This window comes from Xiphophorus maculatus, chromosome 5 (assembly GCF_002775205.1).
Source record: "Xiphophorus maculatus strain JP 163 A chromosome 5, X_maculatus-5.0-male, whole genome shotgun sequence".
In the NCBI taxonomy this organism is placed as follows: Eukaryota; Metazoa; Chordata; class Actinopteri; order Cyprinodontiformes; family Poeciliidae; genus Xiphophorus; species Xiphophorus maculatus.
This window is the reverse complement of record NC_036447.1, coordinates 17,246,615-17,270,027: the sequence shown is the minus strand read 5'-3', so window position 1 is coordinate 17,270,027 and position 23,413 is coordinate 17,246,615. Positions and strand designations below refer to the sequence as shown.

The window sequence follows — 23,413 nt, the reverse complement described above, 5'->3', positions numbered from 1 at the left end:
TTCGACAGTGTGGAGTAACAGTAAAGTAACTTTGCATTTTACATCTGCATCATCTGTTGCAGGCATGTCCAATCGCTCTATCGAAATGTCGATCGTTAATCCCCCAACGATTAAAAATGTGACCATTCCAGCTGCGGGTTTGATTGCTCTGGTCTGAGAAAGTAAAACTCTACAGTTTTTTGTTTTTTTTTTTTCTTTAAGGAACTGACAGAGGCTCGTCAACAGGGGGAGAGAGACCAAACGAGGCGTGAAGTCTGCTTCGTACGTGGAGCTGGTAAACGATATTAAACGGTTTAGTATCCAAATCTTTACGTTCGTTCGTGGCTCTGTTCGGTGAATCCAGACCGTAACGGAGATCCCTCTGCATGGTGAGTTTCGTCTGTTTTTTTTTAAAGCAGCTTGTGAGAATGGTGAAGTGGTTTCGGTCGGAGGAGCACTTTAAAGACTCGTTTGTGAGTTAAGTCAAGACTGGCGCATTTTGATTGCGCGTTAGTAAATCTTTAACGGTTGTTTGGAAGTCGAGTTTTAGATGGTGACGGTTAAAAGTGGGACTTTATATCGTTTTTTGGCTTGAGCTAGCTGCTTCAAGACCACAAACTGATTTGACAAAAAGTTGTACGGATTATTTAAAGGTTAAACAAGTATATGAATAAAAAAGCCCACATAATTACCGCATGTAATCAATTAATTAATTTGGGTATAAACACGATAAAGAGAGCTATTTGGCCTGTCACACATGGCTACGGCTAGTTGGTGGTCCACAGCGCTGTCAATGCAAAAGCAAGAATCACTACAATGTCAGATTTTGCTGACTTTAAAGGGCTTCTTTTAGGAAAAAATTGGACCAACATTTTTAAATGCCGACTTTACAGGGCTTGTGTGTAGGGGGAAAAAAGTTTATGTACAAGTCAGACTGTAACTTGCAACGTTCTACTTTTTAGATTCCCTAGAATTGAAATCCCCTTAAAATAAGTTCCGATATCGCAAAAGCTCCATTTTGAATGGTGGTGAATACAACCCGGCTAGAATATTTGACATTTGCACCAACCCAATTAAAGTTTTTCAAAAACATTACATTTACAGGAATGCATAATGATTAATATCATGAATTACTGTTTTTTCTACTTTCAAATGTGTTTCTCAGAAGGCCCCTGAGCTCCACAGGCATGAGAAACTCGACTCTACTATAGGCAGATGCGAGTCCCAGGCTGGATTGAATGGCCCCGAGTATCCAAGGTAAGCACTTAGCCAGTACATTTGAACTCGTTATTGATCTGCTTCCTGTGCTGCAAATGACCAGAGAGGGGCAAAGTCTATGTAGAGAGAGAGGGTAGATAAGAGATGATAGGAAGGAGAAGCACGACTCTGAATAATGAAAAGGTAGACTAATGATGTTGAAACTCTGTGCCTGGTATTACTGTCAAGGAGAAAATAAAGTTTTGAGTCATACAAAGGGGTTGAGTAATGTTTGTTTTTCCAAAAAGATTTGTAAAAGTTAAAGAACAGTTTTTCTTTTTTTGGAAATTGTGTGCTTGCCTTTTTCCTTTAAGCACAGACCACAGAAGGGTAAAACTATATATATATATATATATATATATATAAGATTGAGCTGAAGAGGAGATTTTTTTAATGGTTACAACAATACAAAAAAAAGTTAGTAATTTGTAAACGAAATTGTTCGTTTGAGTGTACAACACAAGAGATTGCGTATTTTCCACTTGGTGAAATTTTTTTTTGTCTCTGGTCTATTTTTCACCTCTGATCCAGATTTACAAAACAGGGATATTATCCTCTTGTCATATGCTAACTCTGTTTGGCTTCAGGCTCTCATGCTTTTCATACTCTTCAGCCTCCTGACTCTTGCCCCATTTGGACTGAATGAAATAGAAGTGGAGATTTGTTTTTCTAAGAGCATGGGATTTTCTATCCCTCTTTCCTTTTTTAAAGCCAATCTTGCAATTACATGACAACCTGTTTATAGCTATTCTTGATGATGCTGGAAAACCTAAATGGTATATCAACTTAGAATCACGTTGAAATAATTGACAGTCTTCACAAAAATGCAAAGCCATAAGGCCTAACTCCTTGTCACATGAATGCAGTCAACTTATTTTTATCAGAGCAATGTCCAACACTTTGCTCAAATGCACACAGAGGTGTGTCCATATTTCTGTAAAGGTCTTTACAATCAATAATGGCGACATTTGTCTGCAAAGTACTGTTAAATAGGCCTGTGCAGCTAAAGCTCCTTGCAAAAGTATTGATAAACCTTTAAGCTCCGTCACAGGAGTTTATGTCCTAAAGACGTAAAATCTTTAGGACTTTATGTTATTGACCAAGACAAAGTGGTGCATTATTGTGGTATGAATTAAATTATTAATTAGAAAATGTATTTTAAAAAAACTTCTTTTATTTGTGAGATGACATCTGATTCTGTGTTTTGTAGCTACAAGCCTTTTGGGGTATGTCTCTCAGATTCCCACATTTGCAGAGTGCTTGCATTCCCTACACATGTGAATCTTTGCAGCTCCTCTTGTGTTAACATGACTCTTTAGGCAACTTCTCTAAAAAGTGTTGACCTTGCTCAGTCTGTCTGTGTGGTTAGACATATTTTGGTAAATTTGGATGTAAGCTGTACTGCGTTGTTTTTAATTGATGGATTAAACAACTCTCTGTGAGATGTTGTATTTGTTTTATGGCATAATTCAACTTTATGCTTCTCCACACTTACCTGCTGTTTTTTTTGGCCTTCATGGTTAACTCTGTTCTCTGTTTGTCCTTAATAAACCTTGGAGGCCTTGAGAGAACACCTGGTTCAGCACCTTATTACCAGGGATTAATCCTATAATATAATCCCTTTATAATATAAGCTAACATAATTTGTTTTATTGGGTATTTTATTGTACGCATGTCTGTTTTCTAAACAGGTGACTTCTGAAGCCAGTTGGATACACAAAATTTTATTTAGGGGGTATAAGATCAAAGAAAGCTGAATACAAATGCATGCCACACTTTTCAAATTTTCAGTTATGAAACATTCTTAAAATAAAGTTCTTGTTTCCTTCCACTTCATGATTATATGCTCATTTATGTTGAATTATCACCTAAATTGCAATAAGTTAGAAGGCGAACTCTTTGGTTTAAAATTGTGACAAAATGTATAAAAATTTAAGGTTTGTGCCTAGCAGTGTCTAGCATTAATTTAATTTTGCTAACCTGTATAAATGCATATGAATCTTTGTTGACATGGCCTTATTTGCACTCTAATATGAGCTAGGATAACATCAGCCTACTTATCTTTAAATACAAATGTAAAGGCACTTGTCCAATCACTGATATGTGGACTATTCCTTAGGATTTGTGAAACTGTGGCACTGTCAGCTTGCAGCTTGTTTTAGCTGCTGTCTCTGCCAGCAGCAGCCCTTGCATTCCCATCAGCGTAATGATCACTTGTTACCAACAGAAAGAGACAGACGTAAGGTAGGAGGTGAGGACATGTGTAAATATAGTGTTTCTATAAATAAACTTTAATGGATTCTGGGACTTAAAGTAGAGTGCACACAGTGATGGCAAGAGAGCAGAAATTCTGATAGAGATGAAAACTAAGATATGATCATTATTATTATTTGCACTTTTAATGTGAGCCCTGAGGAATGTTTTCTGTCTCTCATGAAGCTAAAACTGAGCTCTTTTTATTGGATCTTTCAAAGACCCCAGTGAGGTGCTCTCACACTTCAGTTTGTTTTGGATAAAGTGCAAATTTGAAGAATTTTATTCGCTATCCCATTTTGGTTTTTGCTGCATCATTTATATGCATCATTTGAAAAAGCAGCTATCCAGTCTGCATTTCATTTTTGAAACTGCTTTTTATTACTGAATGAAGTCCCTTGGGGCCCTTACATGCTTGCTGCTGTGGAACTGAGCTGAGTGGCACAAATTGTAATTACTTGAGACAGATTATTGCGGTGCTTTTGCAGGTGTGATGAATGTAACTAGAAACTGGAAAAATCCACAGCTCTAAACCAGGAAGGGAAACAATCTTGGCTTTATTGTCCCGTTGCACGATCTCATAAACGTCTGTAGTTTTCTTTTAATTGTCTGATTTTAGTGAGTTTGATGAATGTAGCATGTTGACATTAAGCAAGGCTTGGGAACTATTTAGAGAAACAAAGGAGTCTTTGTGGAAGGAAAGCAGCATGTTGGATCTGCGCTCTTGTGGTTTTGACCAGAGGGGAGTTAATGGGCAGACAATTTCTTTAAGGAGCACCATTCCCATTTTGAGTATTTTGTTGGATTCCTGCAACCAAGAACCAGCCTGAAATACTTCACCAGTGTATTTCTTTTTACATTTGGAAGGTAGCTGGAAGTTTTTAGTTAGTTCCCCTTGAACACTTGCACTTTTTGTTGCATCACAACCACAACTTTCAACATATTTGGATTTTTAATTTTGATAGACCAACAAAATGTAGTTGTTTGCCAAATAGATTCAGATCAATCAGAATTAACTAAGAGTTTCTGTGAACAGCAAGTTTGAAGTCTTGCCACAGATCCTTCATTGGTTTTAAGAGGGGAGATTGATTGCAGCATTCTCACTCATGAACATACTTTGATCTAAACCACGTTGCTGTTTCTCTCTGTATGTTTGGGTTTAATGTCCTGCTGGAAGATGACGTCCAATGCCATCCTAAACTTTTTGCATCAGCTAACGGGTTGAACAGCTCTGTGTTTCTCTCCATCTTCTCATCAACCATGTCACTGTTGAGGGAAAGTGCCCCCCTGTATAATGTTGCCACTACCTTTTTTGAGAATGGGGATGTAGGGATAATGGTAATGTGCAATGTTAACAGATCCTCTACACAGTTTTTCAAATGTGGATGTAAGTCATGGTGTATCACATGAGGATCCACATAAACTACATTGAGGTTTGTGGTTTTAAAGTCACAGAATGGGAGTAATATTTCAAGGAATGAGAATACTTTTTGTGAAGACTTTATGTGAGTATGTAGAAATAAAAATGAAACAAACCTTAAAGTAACAAAAGTTAAAAGACCTGTTTTAATTTTTTAAGTTTCATTCTGTCAACTTTAGTTGCTAAAGCTCCTGAAGAGGTTCGTCTGGACGCTGCCATGTTCTTAAGTGACCTACAGGATTATTCAGCTGATAATGGATTAGTTTCGCTTCCTAACAGATGATTTTAGGTGTCGACACTTATCAAAAGTTCCTACTTTCCAGATGACCTAAAACTATCAAACATGTCAGTTTAAGTAGCTTCTGGGAAAGCTGTTTCTGTGGCGGCAGATCTTTGACCGACGTCATTTTGTTTGCTCTGCAGCTAAAGGCATTCATGCAAAAATAATGAGGGCTTGTTGATGTGTCTAAGCAGTTCAGCAAAGAGCTCATTATTTGACACCAACAAATCTAGGCTCCTGATCTGACATGGTCTGAAATGCATTGAGGTATATACACCAATAAGCTTGGTGTATATTTTTTTGTTTTTGTTTTGTTTGCTTGTTTACAATAGCAGTACTAATATTTAATCTGCATGTAGTGTCTTGGTAATGGAAAGATTATTTGTTACATATTTCATTCTTTCCATCTGTCTGTCATCAGTTTCTTAAATCAGAAGATTTCTACTTCCCACTCAGTCAACACTCTGTCACATGCTCCACACAAAATGTTGTTGTAATCCACAACAGCTGAGGAATTCCAGGCAATAGTTGAGAAACTTAGTTATCATGCTGGTCATTTGTAGGCAAGTGATAACTGTCCAAATCTGTCACAACAGATGGCAAATATTATTCCGTAATCCTGTTGGAAATAATAATGGCAGTTGTTTTCTTTCTAGGTGAAAGTGTGTCTAGCTTTGTTTTTTTGTCAAATCTTTCAGTGGAAAAATATTTCATGTAACGATGCAGCCAGCATGCTGCTCCTGGCTGATTTTTGATTTGATTCAGATTTTATTTTGCTCTTTGTGTTTTTGGCAAATGACCTATTAAACAGGAAAACTGAGATATGGATTTTTTTTTTTAATTGAGGTGGTCATTTTGAATGGAACAAATAACACTAGTTATTATACCAGGTTATTCTCATTTGTGTATCATGTCCCTAACCTTGATCTGATTTTTACTGTAACACAAAAGAAGTGCATTGCATTTCTTGGTTTTGATTTGTTCAATAAAAATCACTATGATTTTCTCATCAACAATAAAAAACCTGCACAGAACAGCAATAACGATTAGATTTCATTATATTCTTTTCAAATAGCACTTGTATGCTATTTCTTATAATAATACTTAAGAGTGTTAATTCCATGTACAGTTTATTGATGCTGTATTGAGACTACAAATTACGGAATCCCTAACTTTCACAGTTGCAAAATATTTAAGTATTTAATACAGTGATAATTATGTGTTTTAAAGATAAAATTAAGTACAGTTAGTGAAGCACATTTTCAGATGAGTTAATGCTGATGTTGTAAATAAAAACCATATTTAGAAAAATGTGTCTGTTAGGATGTGAAGTGGTTTGACTTAATTCAATCTCTCACTTTTTAGTCAGTCCTTGACCTTAGTTTAATAACATTTTTGTTAGATAAGCTTGCTGCTTATCTTGTCTGGTGTTGGCTGATTGAATGCTGCCATCATGTTAAAGAAATGTCATCCATTATTACAGATGCATTAGTATGCAAGTTCTTCCGTTTCATGGTAATTACAATGAGGCATTTACATATCTCACTTTACAATAGAAGGACAGGTTTACTATAGAAAACATCTGAAAAAGTTGGATTATAAGTATTTTCCAGGTTTGTATAGCCATTGATAAATAACAGTATTGCCAATCCAATTCATTTGTCCAAAACTAATTATTAAAAATAAAGTGCTGATGATCTGAATGGTTTCCTTAAACGTTGTAGGGTTATACACCACAATTTAGTTGAAGTGTGTTCTCTGGACACTGCACTGCTGATGTTGCTGGAGGAGTTGCTTAAGGTTTTGCAGTCAGCTGATACTTGGGATGATCTCAACACAAAACATTTTAGTTTGTCGTGTCACTAGTTTGTCAGCATTCTTAAGAACAGGTTCGGTACTGTCGGGCAGCTGGCTGCTTTCTGTTTGTCTCCACAACATGAAGTCAGCAAAATATTGGTCAACTTATTTAATTGTTGATTAAAATGCCACATGCACAACGGGGAGTATAGTGGTGGGGGAAAACTGCTGAAATTATGTCATTTGAATCACAATTACACAATTTAGTAATACCTAGTGACCTTCAAGTACAACCATTGTTGAACTAGAAAAGACAACAGTTTTGAGAATAGAGATATTTAGTTTTAGGACTCACCACTCTGCTTTTAATTGTGTTGACCCATACTTTAAGGTTGGATATCTACCTACATACTATGCATAAAAATGCCTCTCATAGTACAACAGAGACAGCGGGATCAAGGTTCAGGTTTTTCCAGAGTTACAACCTGTTGGACCCTACCTGTTTAAAAAAATGAGGGAGTGTTCAACCACATTCCGAGAGCATTCTCAAATGTGTCTTGTCATTTTTTACCCTTTAACATTTAATATGGCTAGAGCATCTGTAATACTGGCATAGCATTAAAGGGAACACTGGGATGCGAGACCGTCATTTGTTGCCCTTTCAGCCAACGCTCAGGACAAACCATTACCAACCTAAGTAAACGGCAGGATTCAAGTAAGGACTTCCTCTAATCTCTCTCTTGGCAACCTCTGAAGTGTTTCCATGCTTTTCTCTGCTTGGTGTTTTTCTCGTGCAGTTTGCCTTCCGTCTCTCAGCAAGCGTCCTCTTAATGTCAGTGGTGTCCTCTGAAACAGCAGAGCATGACATTTGAGATTCTCTACAGGAGCTAATATGTTGCATTTGCAGCAAGAAACGAGCAGAGTGACTCCCAGAAATAACCTCACAGAAAGATAATTGAGATTTGTAAAATGAAAACTGACCGCCTGTTCTCCTGTTTAAAGCTCAGGTGCATTTACAGAACTGTCAGGATTTGTAGCTGTAATGGGTAAGAATTGCTTCTTACGTTTATCTTTTTTCTTATTTGATTAATACTATTTGAACTACTGGTCATTTTCAGATAAATATATATTGGTATGTATCTGAGAGATGCCCTTTTGTTCCACAGATGGCACTTTTTCCTGACGTAGCAGTTTCTTAAAAAGTGAAAACTGCAATCGGTGCACCGCTACTATTTGATATATTGTACTTCTGCGGTCTAAAATGTTTTTTGCAGGTTTCTTCCTCTTATGGCAGGTTGGCTGTCAACTGTTAACATTACCTTATGCTCTTAGGGAGGTTTACTGCTTCCCTTTTGCAGCTTCTGGAGCTTTATAGATCTTTTCTTATTGCTCTTAAATATCAGAGTGTGGGTTATGTAGCACAGCTGGGTTTAAGGCTCTATTTGTTTGTTGTCTCATAGGCAGAATCCCTTGGAAAAATTAGAGTTTTCCTTGTAAGCAAAGGTTTCCAAAGCTTGTCTCCAGTTGTTCTTGCTATGTTAAATATGGTTTAAACGTCTAGCAGCACTTCACCATTTTGTTTCTCAGCCATGACTGTTTAGGTAAGCCTTTGCATGGATGAGCGTCTGTGTAAATGTTCTTTTTTGGGTTATTTATTAAGGGGTTAGTATTACCTTTTTAAAAGCTTGTGTGTAGAAAAGCAAAATATTTGCCTGAATTCTTGTAGTAACTATGTGTTAAGATCACTGTAATTTCTTCTATTTTGCAAGAGAGTGATGAAGGTGGAGCAATGGTACATGGCATGACATGATGGCCCATTTCCTCTACTTCCCTTTTGTCCCAGATCCCAAAAGTCTGATAAAAATGTGACTTTTAAAGTGATCTCACACTGACACAACAAGTCATGTTATGGTCAGTAGCCTGCTCTGTAGTAAGTCAGCTGTTCCTGAACATCACATCATAAGGAAAACTGTATGATGTTGGGTGAGTGTGGGGGTTGTTTGTTTTTGATTCACATATTGACTTCCTAGATGTCAGTTGACAGCAATGTGATATTACTAATGAGTGGCTGTGAAGTTGTACTGTGAGAACAGATGAGGCACAACAGCCCATCAAGAATCTCCCAACATAAGCAGGTTATGTGTTTCAATATGACTGGCATTTAACTGTATGGCTGTTTGGAAGAGATTTTTGTATTTTTTATTATTTCTATAAAAACCCAAGACATTTCATATTACTCTTATTTATATTTGAATAATTCCCTCCATTTTTGCTAAGCACAGTTGAAACTTTAGTTGAGTATTTTGATACTTCCCAGGTCCAGTAATTTGTTCTGTCTCCATGTACTTGTACACATTGTGATCAGTATGTTGAAAACATCAATGAACATCAATTGTAGAAACACAAAGTGGGTTTCCTTTTATGTTGTGCTTAAGTTTGTAAATTGTCACAGATAACACTGAAATCCAATGTTATGATTATCAGAATGAACAGTGTAACTGTTCAAGTATGTAGAAATGGCATCCATTCATTAAGTGTGTTCAGTTCCCAAAAAAGCTTAAAGCAGGAAGTGGTAACCCACATCCAAAACCCAAATTTTAGTTCATATTTATTTAAACTGTGAATGTGTTTTGAAAGTAAAGAATGGGACAATATAACAGTTTGGCCAACTCACTTCTAATGTGGCTTCTGATAAGCTACATTTAAAAGTTTTAAGTTTTAATTTACTTGCTATTCAGTGTTGTCAGGTTCTGGTTTTATCAGAAGATAAACATCAAGTCCAACTTTATCCTGCTTTTTTTTCTTTTTTTTAGGATGCTGTTGGAGATTTTCAGAATTGTGTTGACATGCTATCCAATTCCAAATGCCTACTACAATGGCTCATTGTGTTGCAGTGCACCAAAAGCTGGCTAACCAGGGATAGAGGTGGCTGGCAGATTGCCTGACCTCGTAACGAGCTCACTCATGACCCATGTGACAATGAGTGGGTGAGTGGAGTCTGTAAATGAGTGAGCCAGTGTGACCTGCCGCCTCCACAGCCTAGACAAAACACAAGGACATGAATGCCAGATGTCAACATGCTATTAGCAGAACTCTTATTTTCTCCAGAGGACGTCACAAAGATGCAAATAGAGCTAAAAATTTGAATATGAATTTGTATTTTTAATCTGTTTGAGAGTTTTGGCCTTTTTTCTCAGCCTCACTAAACGTCGATGGGAAGCTATTAAAACCTTAAAGCAAATACTAATCTCAAGGAAAGGGCTTTGCAATAATACTCTGTTTTGATAACTTAGCATTTTTTATTACAGATTTGATTTAATTTTTGCCTTGTCAGATGGGTGAAAACCTGTTAAGAATTTGGCTGTTATTTTTGGCTTAGTTATTAAATATTTTATAAGTGGCATTTTATTACAGTATTTTTTACTTGGACTCATCACACATACCCTTCAGACAGTAGATACCCATGGTCATATTCTGTCTATTTTTGCTTGACTATTACGTTTCTTTATTTGGCTTTATTTAGAGCTTTCTTTTCAGCCTATATGTCCTCTACAAGTTTAAACTTAACAAAAACATTAACATGTTGGTTATGAAAGGCAATTCTATAATTTCTTTGTCTTTCAGTTAAAGTTTTCTGTGATGTTTGTTGGTACAACTGTAGAGATGAGTCACACTCGTCTGGCATTACTGCATTTCAATGGATCCAAATATTTGAATATTCACTTAAACTCTATTTATTTTTTGCAGACTGACTCAGTGGCCGTACTGAAATGACCAGCCAGTATCCTAGCCATGGAGCGAAATCCACAGATAAAAAGCCATCCGTCGCGGCCCCTAAACTCCATGTCCAGCGATCACCATCAAAGGAGGCCATTACCATCCACTTCTCAGCTCTTGGAAAGGAGGAAGAAGAGGAGGAAGATGGTCTGTTCATCACAGCCTGTCCTACAGCTTCAGCTCCTCTGGACGACTCTAATATCGTGACGGCCCTGGAAGCAAGTGAGGAAATGTTTGACGGGGCATCTCTGGATTCTGCAGCTGGTGTTGCTGTCATGCCTGATTCCTCTAGGTTTTCTCCCAGTTCAAGTAATCACTCTAACCGTTCTCCTACACAAACTCTGTCTTCACATGTCCTTGAGCAAAAGGCCTCATCTGCCAATTCTTCTCCCATAAAATCTCTGAGCTTTCCCTCCACCTTGACCTGGGCAAAGTCATCTTCCTCAGACACTGAGTCCCGTGAAGGGCCCACCTCTGCTCCGACATCCTCAGTTAGACACAGACAACTCATGAAAAATCTTGTCAAATCTTTATCGTCAGATACATCCCAAGACTCGTCCTCTTCTTCCACATCGTACCGTCTTCCAGATTCTCGTCTTAACCTGAATCTCTTAAAGCAATTTGCACAGTCAAGGATGCCGTCTGCTGCCTTGGCATCAGTTAACGACTCTAAAACTGCCCCCCCCTCGCCATTGGTGTCGCCAGACAACCGAAGCTTCTTTAAAGTCTCGGAAGTCGAAGCACGATTTGAAGACACTAAGCGGCGTCTCACGGAAGCCATTTCCGAACCACTCCAGCTTCTCAGCAAGATCATGGATGAAAAGAGTGGTGGTGGCATTTACCGGCCTAAGGGGCTCTCTGCCAGTGCCACAGAACTCTCCACCATCAGTTCTGTCTGTAGGAACCAGGAGAGCAACAACAACTACTGCATCAAAGAGGAAGATGGAGTTGACGTTCAGGCAGAAAGCCCCAACAGCTGGACCTCTGTTGGAGCCGAATCACTTGATGAGCCCTCTGCTGACACTAAAAGCCCCAACAAACTATCTTTACTTTCCTTGTCTGCACTGGCAAAACAGGAGGAGGAGGACTTTTGCATTTTGAACAGTGAAGACTTTGAGACTTGCACTGACACAGAGGGTGAGGGTAATGAAGGAACTGCTACTACTCAAGCTGGCAGTCAACTCCCACAAAGTGGTAGTTTGGACCCAAGCAATGATGATGAATGTGAAGTGTGTGAGCAAGCACCTAATGTGCCATACTATACTCTCGCTTTCCTTACTCTTCTGGTCTATGGATGCTTTGTATTGCCAATTCCAGGCTATATTAGAGGAATGCTATTTGGGATTGGGGTAGGATTCTTTTTGGCCATCGGTGTTGTTTGGCTCACAGGGCCAAAATCACGTGGACTTGAAAAGAGACATTCAAGAAAACTGTCGAAAATCATCAGGTTGGACGTCAAAGAGCCAGAAACATACAAGGTCGGTTATTTCCACTTTATTATTTTATTCTTCTATGCTTTTGCCATTTTTCAGCTCCACAATAGTTTTTTAATATATATAATTTTAAGAACATGCAGAGATCATTCAGTGTCCTGTACGCTAAAAAAATGCATTTTTTATATTGAATGTGGTATCACAAAACTAGATTGAGTTGCCACATTATTGAGCAGTTTGGTTAATTATGTTATTAAAAATATTTTAAACTGGTCAGATAATAGGATTAAAATATTTAGAAAATAATTGCAATAATGAAATGCTTTCTTTTTTTAATAAAACATGGCAACTGTGACTGAATTTAGCTAGATAAAATTTAATAGGCATGTATTAACATTTTTCTTGCAGCTTTGTATATTTATTTAGAGTTGTATAATAATTTACTACTGTGTTCATTTACATTTAAATTTGATAAATGTGTAAAAAAAGAACAGTCAAAAGTTGTGAAAAGAGGGCTGTTACTAATTGCATACCAAACTCCCCATTCATGCTCACTGATTTCTCAGTAAGTAAAATAGTGATGTCATTCTCCAACTGGAATTGGAGCTGATATGGTGAAGATAAACATGAGTTGGAAGTTAGGTCTCCAAGCCACTGCCTGCTGCATTGCAGCATTTGTCCTAACAGACCAGCAGCCTCTCCACAAATAAAAAAAAAAGCTCTCTGTTTTTAACTCCTCATTTCAGCTGCAATCTACAGTGCTGTGATCTGTGTTAGTAAAATAGCTGTAGTGGTAAATGGCCTGCACTTGTATGCGTAGAGGGAAAGCAAAGACTCTTTACGATCCTCTATGTAAGAGTCCTCAACACCAGTCCTTAAGGGTTGATGTCCTGCAACTTTTAGATGTGGTCTTGGTCCTTGGGCAAAGACTCTGTTGATATTTAACAGGGTTTTTGGGTTAATAGTTTGCAATTTTCTGATTTCAGCTCCAATATAGCGCACTAAAGCATCATCTATATTAAACTGATATGTTATTTTTTCAGGGCTGGATGAATGAGATATTGAACTACGACCCAGAGACATACCATGCCACACTTACTCAGTCTGTGTTTGTTCGCCTTGAGGGCTCTATCATTCGTCTTTCCAAACCCAACCACAACATTTCCCGCCGTGCTGGACACAGCGAACCAAAGCCTGATGTGAGCTTTGTCAGTCAGAAGATATATGACCTTCGCAACAGCAAGGTATGCTTTCACACTACTGTCTTACCATATTTTCAATATATAATCTTAAACATCCCTACACCTTTGAAGATTATCTTTAAAGCTTTTCATAAACTCTATAAAAAGCAAATCTGCAAATAATAGCTGACTATGTGATAACTTCCATTGAAATTATAGCAATGATATTAGCTTTTTGGAAAAATAATAAATATATGATGACCTGAGAAGTCTATTTCCCCTCACCCCCCACAAATCTTCCCTCAGGTCTATTTAACACCTTTAAATCTAGCCAAAAAGAGAGTATGGAACAAAAAATATCCCATCTGCATTGAACTTGGGAGACAAGATGACTTCATGTCAAAGATAGATGAGCCAGATGAGGGCAGGTTGGAGGATGGCGAGACTTTGAGTGCTGGGATTAATCAAGAGGGAACCAGTGAAGCACAGGACCGGCGGTCCTCCCTGTTCAAAAGAGAGTTGACCATCTTCCTGTTTGGGCGGACGGGGAGGGAGAAAGAGGATTGGTTTCAGCGCTTCCTCTCAGCCTCTAACGTCAGAGTGAATATGAAGAAAAGACCTTCTGTTGGGATCAGTACAAAAGGTCAGAGACTTTATTTATTTATTTACTAGGACTTGTCTGTTGATCATTTTCTTAATCCTTAAGTCAAAATCCCAGTTAGGATAATTTAAGATGGTAATCTGTAATTTGTTACAGCCACAATCTCAGACTGTCACAGCCCCAGAAGTAGCCGCACCTCTAGCGACGAAGCCATGGCACCACTGTTCAAGTCAAGAGACACCACAAGCTCCCTGACATTATCAGGGAGTTCCAGGAGCAAGCTGTTTTTAGAATACAGTGTGTACATGGCCTCCTTGCTGCAAAACCACCAGGCAGACAATCTCACATCTGCCGGCTTTGCTCAGAGCCCGCAGAGCAGCCCTGGAGTTGATAAAAAGGTATAGCGAGTTTATTATCTTTTTATAAGCTTAAAATATTTAGTTCTCTTTTTAAGGCGATAAACCTGTCACCTCATTTGCAGTTTGTGTGTTCATAACATGAATGGTGGAGGAGCATAATAAAATGCATCAAGTTGAATGTTTCATACTCCTGTTAACGGGAACTTTGTGTTTAGGTTCAGAGCAATACATCAGCTCCGGAGCAGCCCAAGGGACAGGAAGAGGACTCTGTTGCCTGGGTGAACGCAGCCCTTGGCAGACTCTTCTGGGACTTCCTGACTGAGCCCTACTGGTGTGAACAAGTCTCCAAGAAGATTCAGATGAAGCTCAGCAAGATACGAGTGAGTGTAACAAGATCTGGGAAAGCTTTTGTTCTTAGAGTGCAAAAAATTCCCTTTCTTTCCCATTTTAATGTCCTGTTTGAACTTCAGTAAGTCATCTTTATTGCATACAGATGGCTAAAGGCATTAAGCTGCTCTGATGTGAATGGCTGATTCACGTGGCATTGTGTTTACAAGCATTTACCTGATGAAGTGTAGTTGTTGATGGAGGTTCAGACTGTATGCTTGGGTCTCTTTCAGCTGCCTTACTTCATGAATGAGCTCACCCTGACAGAACTGGACATGGGGACAAGCACTCCCAGAATTCTTGGAGCATCTGCACCTTCCGTTGACTCCCGAGGCAAGAGATGGACCACACTACACACACAGACATACACTCATAGTATGTCTCTGACCAGGAGTTAATCACACATTTCCACAAACATTTCAATCTATATCCGCTCTGTGATAACGCACGTCAAGGAGAGATAACCTTATTTCTTTTTGGTTTGTAACCAAGTTGCAGATTTTGAATTTAATGTGTTATATCATTATCAGGTTTTGAGTCCCGCAGTGTTCCTCATTTAACATTGTCACAGGCTTATCTTTCCATATGCAAATATTTTTGAACAGTTGCTTTGACAAAGCTACCCCAGTGTGTGCAACACTCTAACAGGCTCCCATTGAAAATTTGTTTGAAATGCCCATCATACCTAAGCTGCATTAATTCAAAGTAAGAATATATAATACTCTTGCTTGTTTTACTGGTCATAAAATAGTTATCCTTTATTAGAACAGAAAGTGTATAAATATACTGACAAAAACATTTTGTGACTTCTGAATTCACCAGACATTCAGAACAGTTTCACCCATTAAAAACATTTGGGTTTTTTTTAAGTACAAGTTCAGTAATGTATGCTTTGGAGCTTATCAGGCAGTCAGGTCAGAGAAACATTGCTCTTGTGTGTGTTTAAAGTACAACCGTTTGTCTTATCTAAGGTTGCTGTTACATCGTCACTGTCCGACCAAGAGTACCTCAGGGCTTTGTTTTATGTTGTCCTTTGCTATCGCTTTAGAAGCTTTGCATGGTTGGGTGTGTTGCAGAATGTAAAAGATTTTACAATGCAGTGTAAATAATTTCATATAGATTCTCAAATTACCGTACAATTGACAGAAATATGCTGCAGTGTGAGCAGGTCAGAGTTTTTTGGGTGCAGTACAGACTGGCCATAAACGCATAACCAGGATGTGTGCCTGTGTAATTAATATGTAAAGCTTAAGCCTGTACTGAGAATATGAGACTTGAATTTTGACTAAACACAAAAAAGTGTTGATAATTTGGAGTTACTAAAGTCTTGGTGAACCTTTTTTTAAAAAAAAAACAAACAAACAAAAAAACATGGTAACACATTTAATAGAAACAGCCTTTATTGTCCTGCAGAGGAAAAATTCAGGTGCAACAGCAGTATCAGGTGTAGGAGTTCACACAAAAAAGATCACATAATGCTAAAAAAATATATATGTAGAAAAGATGAACAAAAACACCAATAATAGTGTAATATTATATTTACTATTGTTATAGCATATTATAATTTCAGAAATAGTTTTACATTTTTTTCAAAACATTCAGACTCAGAGCAGGATTAAGCTTTGCTGCTGTTTTGTCATTATTCCATACAGTCTGTCTTTTCATCACCACATGTATATTTTCTGCTCTGTTGTTTTTTCTGCATTCTGTATTCATTTTCCATTTTATCTTCCTCTTTGTGGGTATACTCTCTCTATGTCTCAGTTTTCACTGTTCTTCTCTACACCATGAGTCACTGCCTCATTTTTATTGCCACAGCTCTCGTATAACCCTTTAATGAGAGTAAGAGTTGATTTCTTCACTAACCAAAATGGCAACTGCTTTTGTTTATGGTTTCAAACAGTGTGACCTGAAATGCCATATAAAATTCATTCATGAAACATAGACCATTGTTCTCCTCTTAGTCAGAACATAGATATAGACACACTCAAGAGATGTTAGTCTAACATAAACCCCTATACTTGTGGATAAAATTTATTTGAGACGTTTGGGGTTTTTTTGCAATGTATTGTTGTTTTCTTTACACCAGTTCTCATTAATTTTCGATCCAAGCCAGGTAGAACTCTCCAAATTTAGCAAGCTGAACTATGTGCAATGCAAATCTCCTCTACCAGTTTCACAGTCAGTCAAAACCCACCAGTCTGAGCAGAGCAAACTTGTTCATCCTGCCTGACTGCTTTAAAGAGTTTTTTCATCTATTTTTACATACTGCTTTGCCAGACCTTCAGTTCTGTCTTTTGTTTTCTTCAGACTTTGATTTTTTTTCTCTCTACTTTCTGTTCCTCTTTGTTTTTCCATTCCTCTTTTCTGACTTCTTTTATCTGGCTCACCTTGCTTCATAATTCTGTATGAAAACAAGGTCCATTCTTATCTGCTGCTGATCCAACCTCATCAGCTTTAAACGGTTTTTAAATTGTTTAATTTGTTTTCAATACTATTATTAATTCTTCATTTTATTTATTTGGATTTTGTCAAACCTCTATAGAGTGCTAGAGGCGGAAATGCTAATTATGTACTAGCTAACCCAGTTGAATAGCATTGTCTTTAAGCTATTGCTAGCAGTGACATCCAATGAAGTTATGTTTTCTTAATGGCAGAGAAAGTGGCAAACCAAATATATAGGTCTAAATGCCTGTTTTAATATTAGGTTATCTAAATGGCTGTACATACAAGTTTACCTTCTCACTCTTTATTGATTTATTATTTGTCAAAATTTGCTGCCATCAAGTGGTAGAAACATAAACTATAACTTTGCACAGCCCACCTCATACCTGCTTTTTTTTTACAAAAAAAATGAGGACATAATTCTGCCTAATCGAAAAATTCAACGGAAATATATCTGTAACGCTATTAAATCAGTCATTGTGACTGGATGTTGGTGACATCCATTTTTTTTTGTCATTAGGGCCAAAAACCAAAAGTTTGATCAAAAGAACTTGAGGGCTACAGAAAATATATGTAATGAATCAAAAAAATATCTTAAATATGTAGATTTTATTAAAAAAATGTTTGTACATATTTGTTGAAAGTATAGTATGCGATAATCAGTGAAAAGGATCTTAGTGCTGTCAATCATGCCTTTGTGCATGCTGCTCTCTCCTCCTCTTGCTGTCCGCTGCGAAGAAGCTACAGAGTAGTTTCTTCTCAGCTACTCCCCATCCGAAAAGCCTGTCGTGACTGCTCAGGGTAACGGTGGATAAACAGTTCTGTAATATTGAGTTATTTATCTCCCAATGGGACATTTAACAGCATTAACATGCTGCTAAATGTCATAAACAGTGTTGCACAATTGCCACATTAAAAGACAGGCAAATAAGTTCGCAAATTTTTGGCAGGTCCATTGTCCTCGTATTTTTTTACACTTGGCAAAAAGAGTATTCTTGCTGTATTTATCCAGGTTTAATCAATGACAACTTAAACATTGCGTTTTACTTTAAAAATATCCAATAATACTGACTGTAAAAAATCTGTAAAACAGTGTTCATGTGCATCAGTCGCCTGTGCTTACAGGGCATATTGTCAGTCGGGGTGACTGAACAAATTCATCCAAATCAGTAGAGTGGGAGGAGTGTTGCTTTATATTTATCTCATATCTTCTGGACCACCATACACATTTCTAATGAATTATTTATATTTATTAGGTCTCTGGTTTGATTTGGAGATCTCCTACAACGGCTCCTTCCTGATGACTCTGGAAACCAAGATGATTCTTAATCGACTGGGAAAGGAGGAAGAGAGTCTCCGCTTGGGGGAATTTGGCAAAGATGGGTAAAATGGAGGACAACTGTCTTTACTTAAACATTTCAGAACAGTTTTGGCTGCATTTTTGTCTCAATCTAGGAAATTGTTGTTTCTCTAATTTTTTACAAATTTTTTCCTTCCCTCCTTTAAAACTTGTTCTTGTTCCTGCTTCTCCTTCTTTTTGACTTCTACTTTTCTACGGCTGTTAATTGGATGTTTCTTCCTTTGGTGAGTTCGGCTTAACATTCAACCTAAATGTACAATTAACCAATGCCTTCATGTGTTCAGTAATTTATTTCTTTGTTCTTCATATTTTCAAAATGTATCTGATAAATTACTTCTAAGTAATTAAAAGCCGGAATATCGGAGATTGACGTCGCTTCTGTAATGGTGATAGTTTGAAGCATGTTTTTCTGTATGGCTAGAGAATGATACCTAATCACATCTTTTTAATCAAAATTAAACCATAAAAAGTCTTCACAATCACTTCATGGCTCTTTTATATAAGGTTTTGTGGTGACAAGATTGGTTTGAAAAGTGAGAGGGTCAGTAATTATCTAAAATCCCTCCATTCGGTGCTGATTTGATAAGTCCCCAACCTGCTGTGTTCAGACTACTAAACCAGAGTTCAACTTATATCCTTGATTTGGTGATCATCAAGTTATGCTTTTAAGCTTGTTGTTCAAGATATAACATTCGGTCTGGTGCAACTTCTGGCTGCCTTGTGTTTATTTCTCATATATCCAAATATGTATGTATGTAGTAGCCCTGATCCGTTTTGGCTTTTGATTGCTCCCAGGCACAGGCCTCGGACCTACTGCCTTTCTGCTAGTGATGAAGAGTCATCAAGTGCAGGTTCATCAGATGAAGAAGACAACGCGGACATCTCAAATGATTCAGTTGGATCAGAAAGGTACCACTAAGCTTGTGTAATACTTTCTGTTTACGCATGTAGTTTTCCTAATTACAGTTTTGTTATGTAATGTAATACCTTGTTCGATGTCTTTGTAAAAATGCGTACATGACATAACATAATAATCCACACAAACTTGACTAGGCAGTAAACACAACTAGAATGGCAATGACCAAAGCCTTCGCAATAAATAAATGAATAATAAGCCAGACAGTTGATTTTTAATTATGGAATGAAAAATCAATTCATTAAAGAAAAAACACAAGTGAATAATACTTATTTCCTTCTTTTTGTTGAATGCAGTCTAGTGGGTGGACGTAGATCGAGCAAGATTATGCGCTTTGTGGACAAGATTGCCAAATCCAAATACTTTCAGAAGGCCACTGAGACAGAGTTCATCAAAAAAAAGTTGGAGGAAGTGTCCAACACACCCCTCCTCCTCACTGTGGAGGTTCAGCAACTCAGAGGAACTCTAGCTGTCAACATTCCTCCTCCTCCCACTGACAGGATTTGGTATGTAAAGGAAGAATCGTCTTACTGTTACAATATTCAGTAGGATGGTCTCCAAAGCAAACATCCATATTTTGTTCAAAGGGGGTAAATTGTTACATCTTCATCATCAGTTTGTTTCCTACAGATCAAAGAAATCAAGTGAATAAATGGATTTAAGATGACTCCTAATGGTGTTATCGTCCCTCCATTTCTGCAAGGATTTGCTGAAATTACAAATCTGTGTTTATAAATGAAGAGAAATTAACAAGATGTGTTTGTTGTGAGAACAAGTAATTGCATTCTACTATACAAACACCTGTTTAGAGTTTAAGGGTTGTATGTCTGCCCCCTGGTGGTAAAGGCTTTTTTTGTTTAAAAGGTATTGTACAGTAGAAATTCAAAATTTTTGAAAGTGAATGATTTTGAATGTTTTCTTCTGAAGGTATGGCTTTAGGATACCACCTCACTTGGAACTGAAGGCTCGACCAAAACTTGGGGAAAGAGAAGTGACTCTGTTTCATGTTACAGACTGGATTGAGAAAAAACTGTACCAGGAATTCCAGGTAGTATTGTATAAAGTGACTTTCAAAAGTACACATAGTACAAATTGGCCCTCTAGAATTGTAAAAAAGGAAAAATACATAAATGTTTCACATTACAACTGTTGATGTACTGCAAATTCATTCCTGAGATAATCCATAAAGTATTACTTGTGTGCTTTTTAAAACCTTTAGGTCACTCAAATTATAACTGCATCAGTCATACTCCTGGCAAGACACACAAAATGTTCACAAAAACTGTATTATTCTCTGTCCTTTTTCAGAAAATCCTTGTAATGCCAAACATGGATGACGTGTGGCTGACTTTAATGCACTCTGCCATGGACCATCGAACAGCTGGCGGACCCTTAGTCAGCTTCCCAGGAATCGAGAAGCTGTCCTGACAGCAGCCATCAGCCTTGGAGTTTGTTTACAGTATTGTCTAAAGCTTCTGGAGTTTCATAATGAAAGTTCAAGCCAAATTCTTCAGGCACTGTTGTGAGAGAAAGACATTCCCCCACAATCAGCCACTGTCTGGCCTACCAGAAAAGAAATGCTACAGTTTTCTAGGAACCAGGTTAAGGTGACCAAGTAGAAACTAATGGCAACATGTTGCTTGCTGCTATGTTAACTAGTACTCTCTAATGTAAGGAACTCATTGATGAGTAACGGTTATTTGAAAGTGAACCATGGGTTGGCTCTTAGCTGATTCCAGTGCTCAAGGTAATGAGTAGGAAAATACTCTGATTATTGTAAATATGTCCTATAATCAGAAAGATGGAGATGCATTCACCAGATACCTTAGTTAGTTAGCTGACCGAACATGAAGAGGAGCACTGTATGTTCTGTTTATTTTGCAGGAGATCTGAAACCTTTTTTTATGATCAGTTATTAATATACAGTATTTTTACTTTTATTTGTTGTGACCAGACCTGAGCACCCCGTACAACTGCCAAAACTTTGTTTTTTAATTTTATTTTAATACCACTGATGCTCTTATCAAACTGTATGTTAATACCGCACAGCTGAAGTAGTAAGGATATGATCTGCCTTGGAAATTCTATATATGTTTATTGCACAAGCAGAATAAAGCCAACAAGTGCTTCATAGACTAAGAGACTATATAAAAATGTGTACCTGAAGAGTACAATGCCTCTAGAATTTGGTTGAATGTATATCAGGAGGCTTTTGGGTCCATTGCTTTGGTACCTGAAAACAGTTTTTACCCAGATCAAGTTAGGCTGGGTTATGCAAACAATTGCACAAACTTCGTTTCCCTGCCCTCATGACAAACACGATCTTACTTTGCACATTTTTTCCAGATGGTCAGCAAAGCTAATGAAGTAGCACCTGATGCATTTTTGCCATACAGCACATGTTGATGTTGATATTGGGAGAGAATGTTGTTGACCAACTTGGAAGGTGCTTTTTAAAACTACCTGCCATACTGTATGTAAACAGACGGTACACTCAACACAGAAAGCATATTTCTTGCCAAGAATGTAGCTACAGGTTCCATTTTCTGAAGAAATGTTTCTAAGCCAAAGTCCTTTAGAGTCAGATTCTTTTGTGTGCTTAAATCAATAAAGCTTTGTAGGTTCTTACTGAAGAGTGTGTGCAGACTTGCATCAACTTTGTTTACAGAAGTTCTTACAGTTTGGTTTCATTTTAGTTCTTTGAATCACTGTGACAATAGTTATCTTGGTAATTTTCCTTTACTTTTTGTCTGGTTTCCAGTTTACATGGCCTTTTGAAGATGCTTAAAGTGGGTTCTGGCTTCAGTTTTTTTGACTTTTTGGTATTATGAGAATGAAACAAGATTTTTGAGGAAATATTAATAAAGATGTGTAATTTGTATCTGTGAATTATTAATTATGTCTGACAATGTAATTTAAGGCCAATATTCAAATATTATAAAGGCCGAAAATGATTCCACATGTATCTGCCTTATTTATATAGCAAAAATAAATCTGTTAATGATAGCCTTTGTTGTTGTTTGGCTTACAATTTATCCTTCTGAATTTGTTCTCATGCCTTTTTTATATACATCTTTATTCCTAAATTGTTGCGTAAACATGAGGGTCCTCAGTCAGAGGCTTCTTCAGAATTGCTGTAATATAGAATGCTACAGCAGACACAGACGAGCAACTACAACTATGAAGAAAATTGTATGATTTAAGTTGCAACATTTAGCTTCTGCATTGATGGATGACTTTTTACATTAAGACCTTAATGCCGTCATCAGTCTAGTACTTTACTTGGAAAACTATTCATACTACAAATTACTTGAATAAGGCCATTAGTAATTAAAATACTTTTGCATACATTTTGTATTTCAATTCAGAATTGTAAAATTATGGGACAGGTTAAATGAGGAGTTAAAACGAAGTTAAAATTTAATACAATTTAAAAGGAAATAGGTAATTTCCTCAAGATACAGAAATGTGGGTGAGAGCACAAATGTGTATATAAATTGAGGCTAATGCATGAGTGGGTATGGAGGTATGGATGCATATATCTAGACATATGCAAACCCAGATAAAATTTAAAATTAACCTCCCTTTTTTATTATTTAATAAAAGGTTCATCTGAAAATAGTGTAGGAGTTTATGGGGTAGAAGTTCACAAGTTTCTTACTTCTTCCTACTCCTTTTCTAGCATGTTAATATTATTGTGGTACAAAAATATGTATTTTGCATTCCTTGCTCATGTGTGTAATTTTGTACTTAATGTTCAAAATAAAAAAATGTAACCTCTTAAAGCATGTACTTCGCTATAGTGTTTAATAAGGCAATTCATCTTTTGCAAAACAAAAAAGCGGTTATAAATTCAGTTTAGTTAATGTCACTAAAACTAAATTAAGTGCTTTTGCCTATTTGACGCTAAGCTTAAGCGCTTTTACACACGCTTTTTATTTTTTATTTTTTACTGGGTAACTTTACAT

At 37.2% G+C, this 23,413-nt stretch overlaps 1 protein-coding gene across 4 annotated transcripts; it reads left to right on the top strand.

Annotated features, from left to right (window-relative positions):
• The first annotated feature begins 192 nt into the window (after positions 1 to 192).
• Positions 193 to 22,451, top strand: LOC102229937 (testis-expressed protein 2-like). 4 transcript variants are annotated; one of them, XM_023334050.1, is made up of 13 exons: positions 193 to 368; positions 1,148 to 1,236; positions 10,734 to 12,241; positions 13,240 to 13,440; positions 13,684 to 14,020; positions 14,135 to 14,376; positions 14,553 to 14,717; positions 14,958 to 15,057; positions 18,426 to 18,552; positions 19,325 to 19,438; positions 19,742 to 19,951; positions 20,373 to 20,493; positions 20,754 to 22,451. In XM_023334050.1, the coding sequence occupies exons 3-13, from the start codon at positions 10,757 to 10,759 to the stop codon at positions 20,871 to 20,873; spliced, it is 3,222 nt and encodes a 1,073-aa protein (XP_023189818.1). In that variant the 5' UTR covers positions 193 to 368; positions 1,148 to 1,236; positions 10,734 to 10,756; the 3' UTR covers positions 20,874 to 22,451. The 4 variants fall into 4 exon arrangements, with proteins under 4 accessions (XP_023189818.1, XP_023189819.1, XP_023189817.1 ...); XM_023334051.1 differs by having other exon boundaries at positions 1,145 to 1,236; positions 19,331 to 19,438; XM_023334049.1 differs by having other exon boundaries at positions 1,145 to 1,236.
• The last annotated feature ends 962 nt before the right edge of the window (positions 22,452 to 23,413 follow it).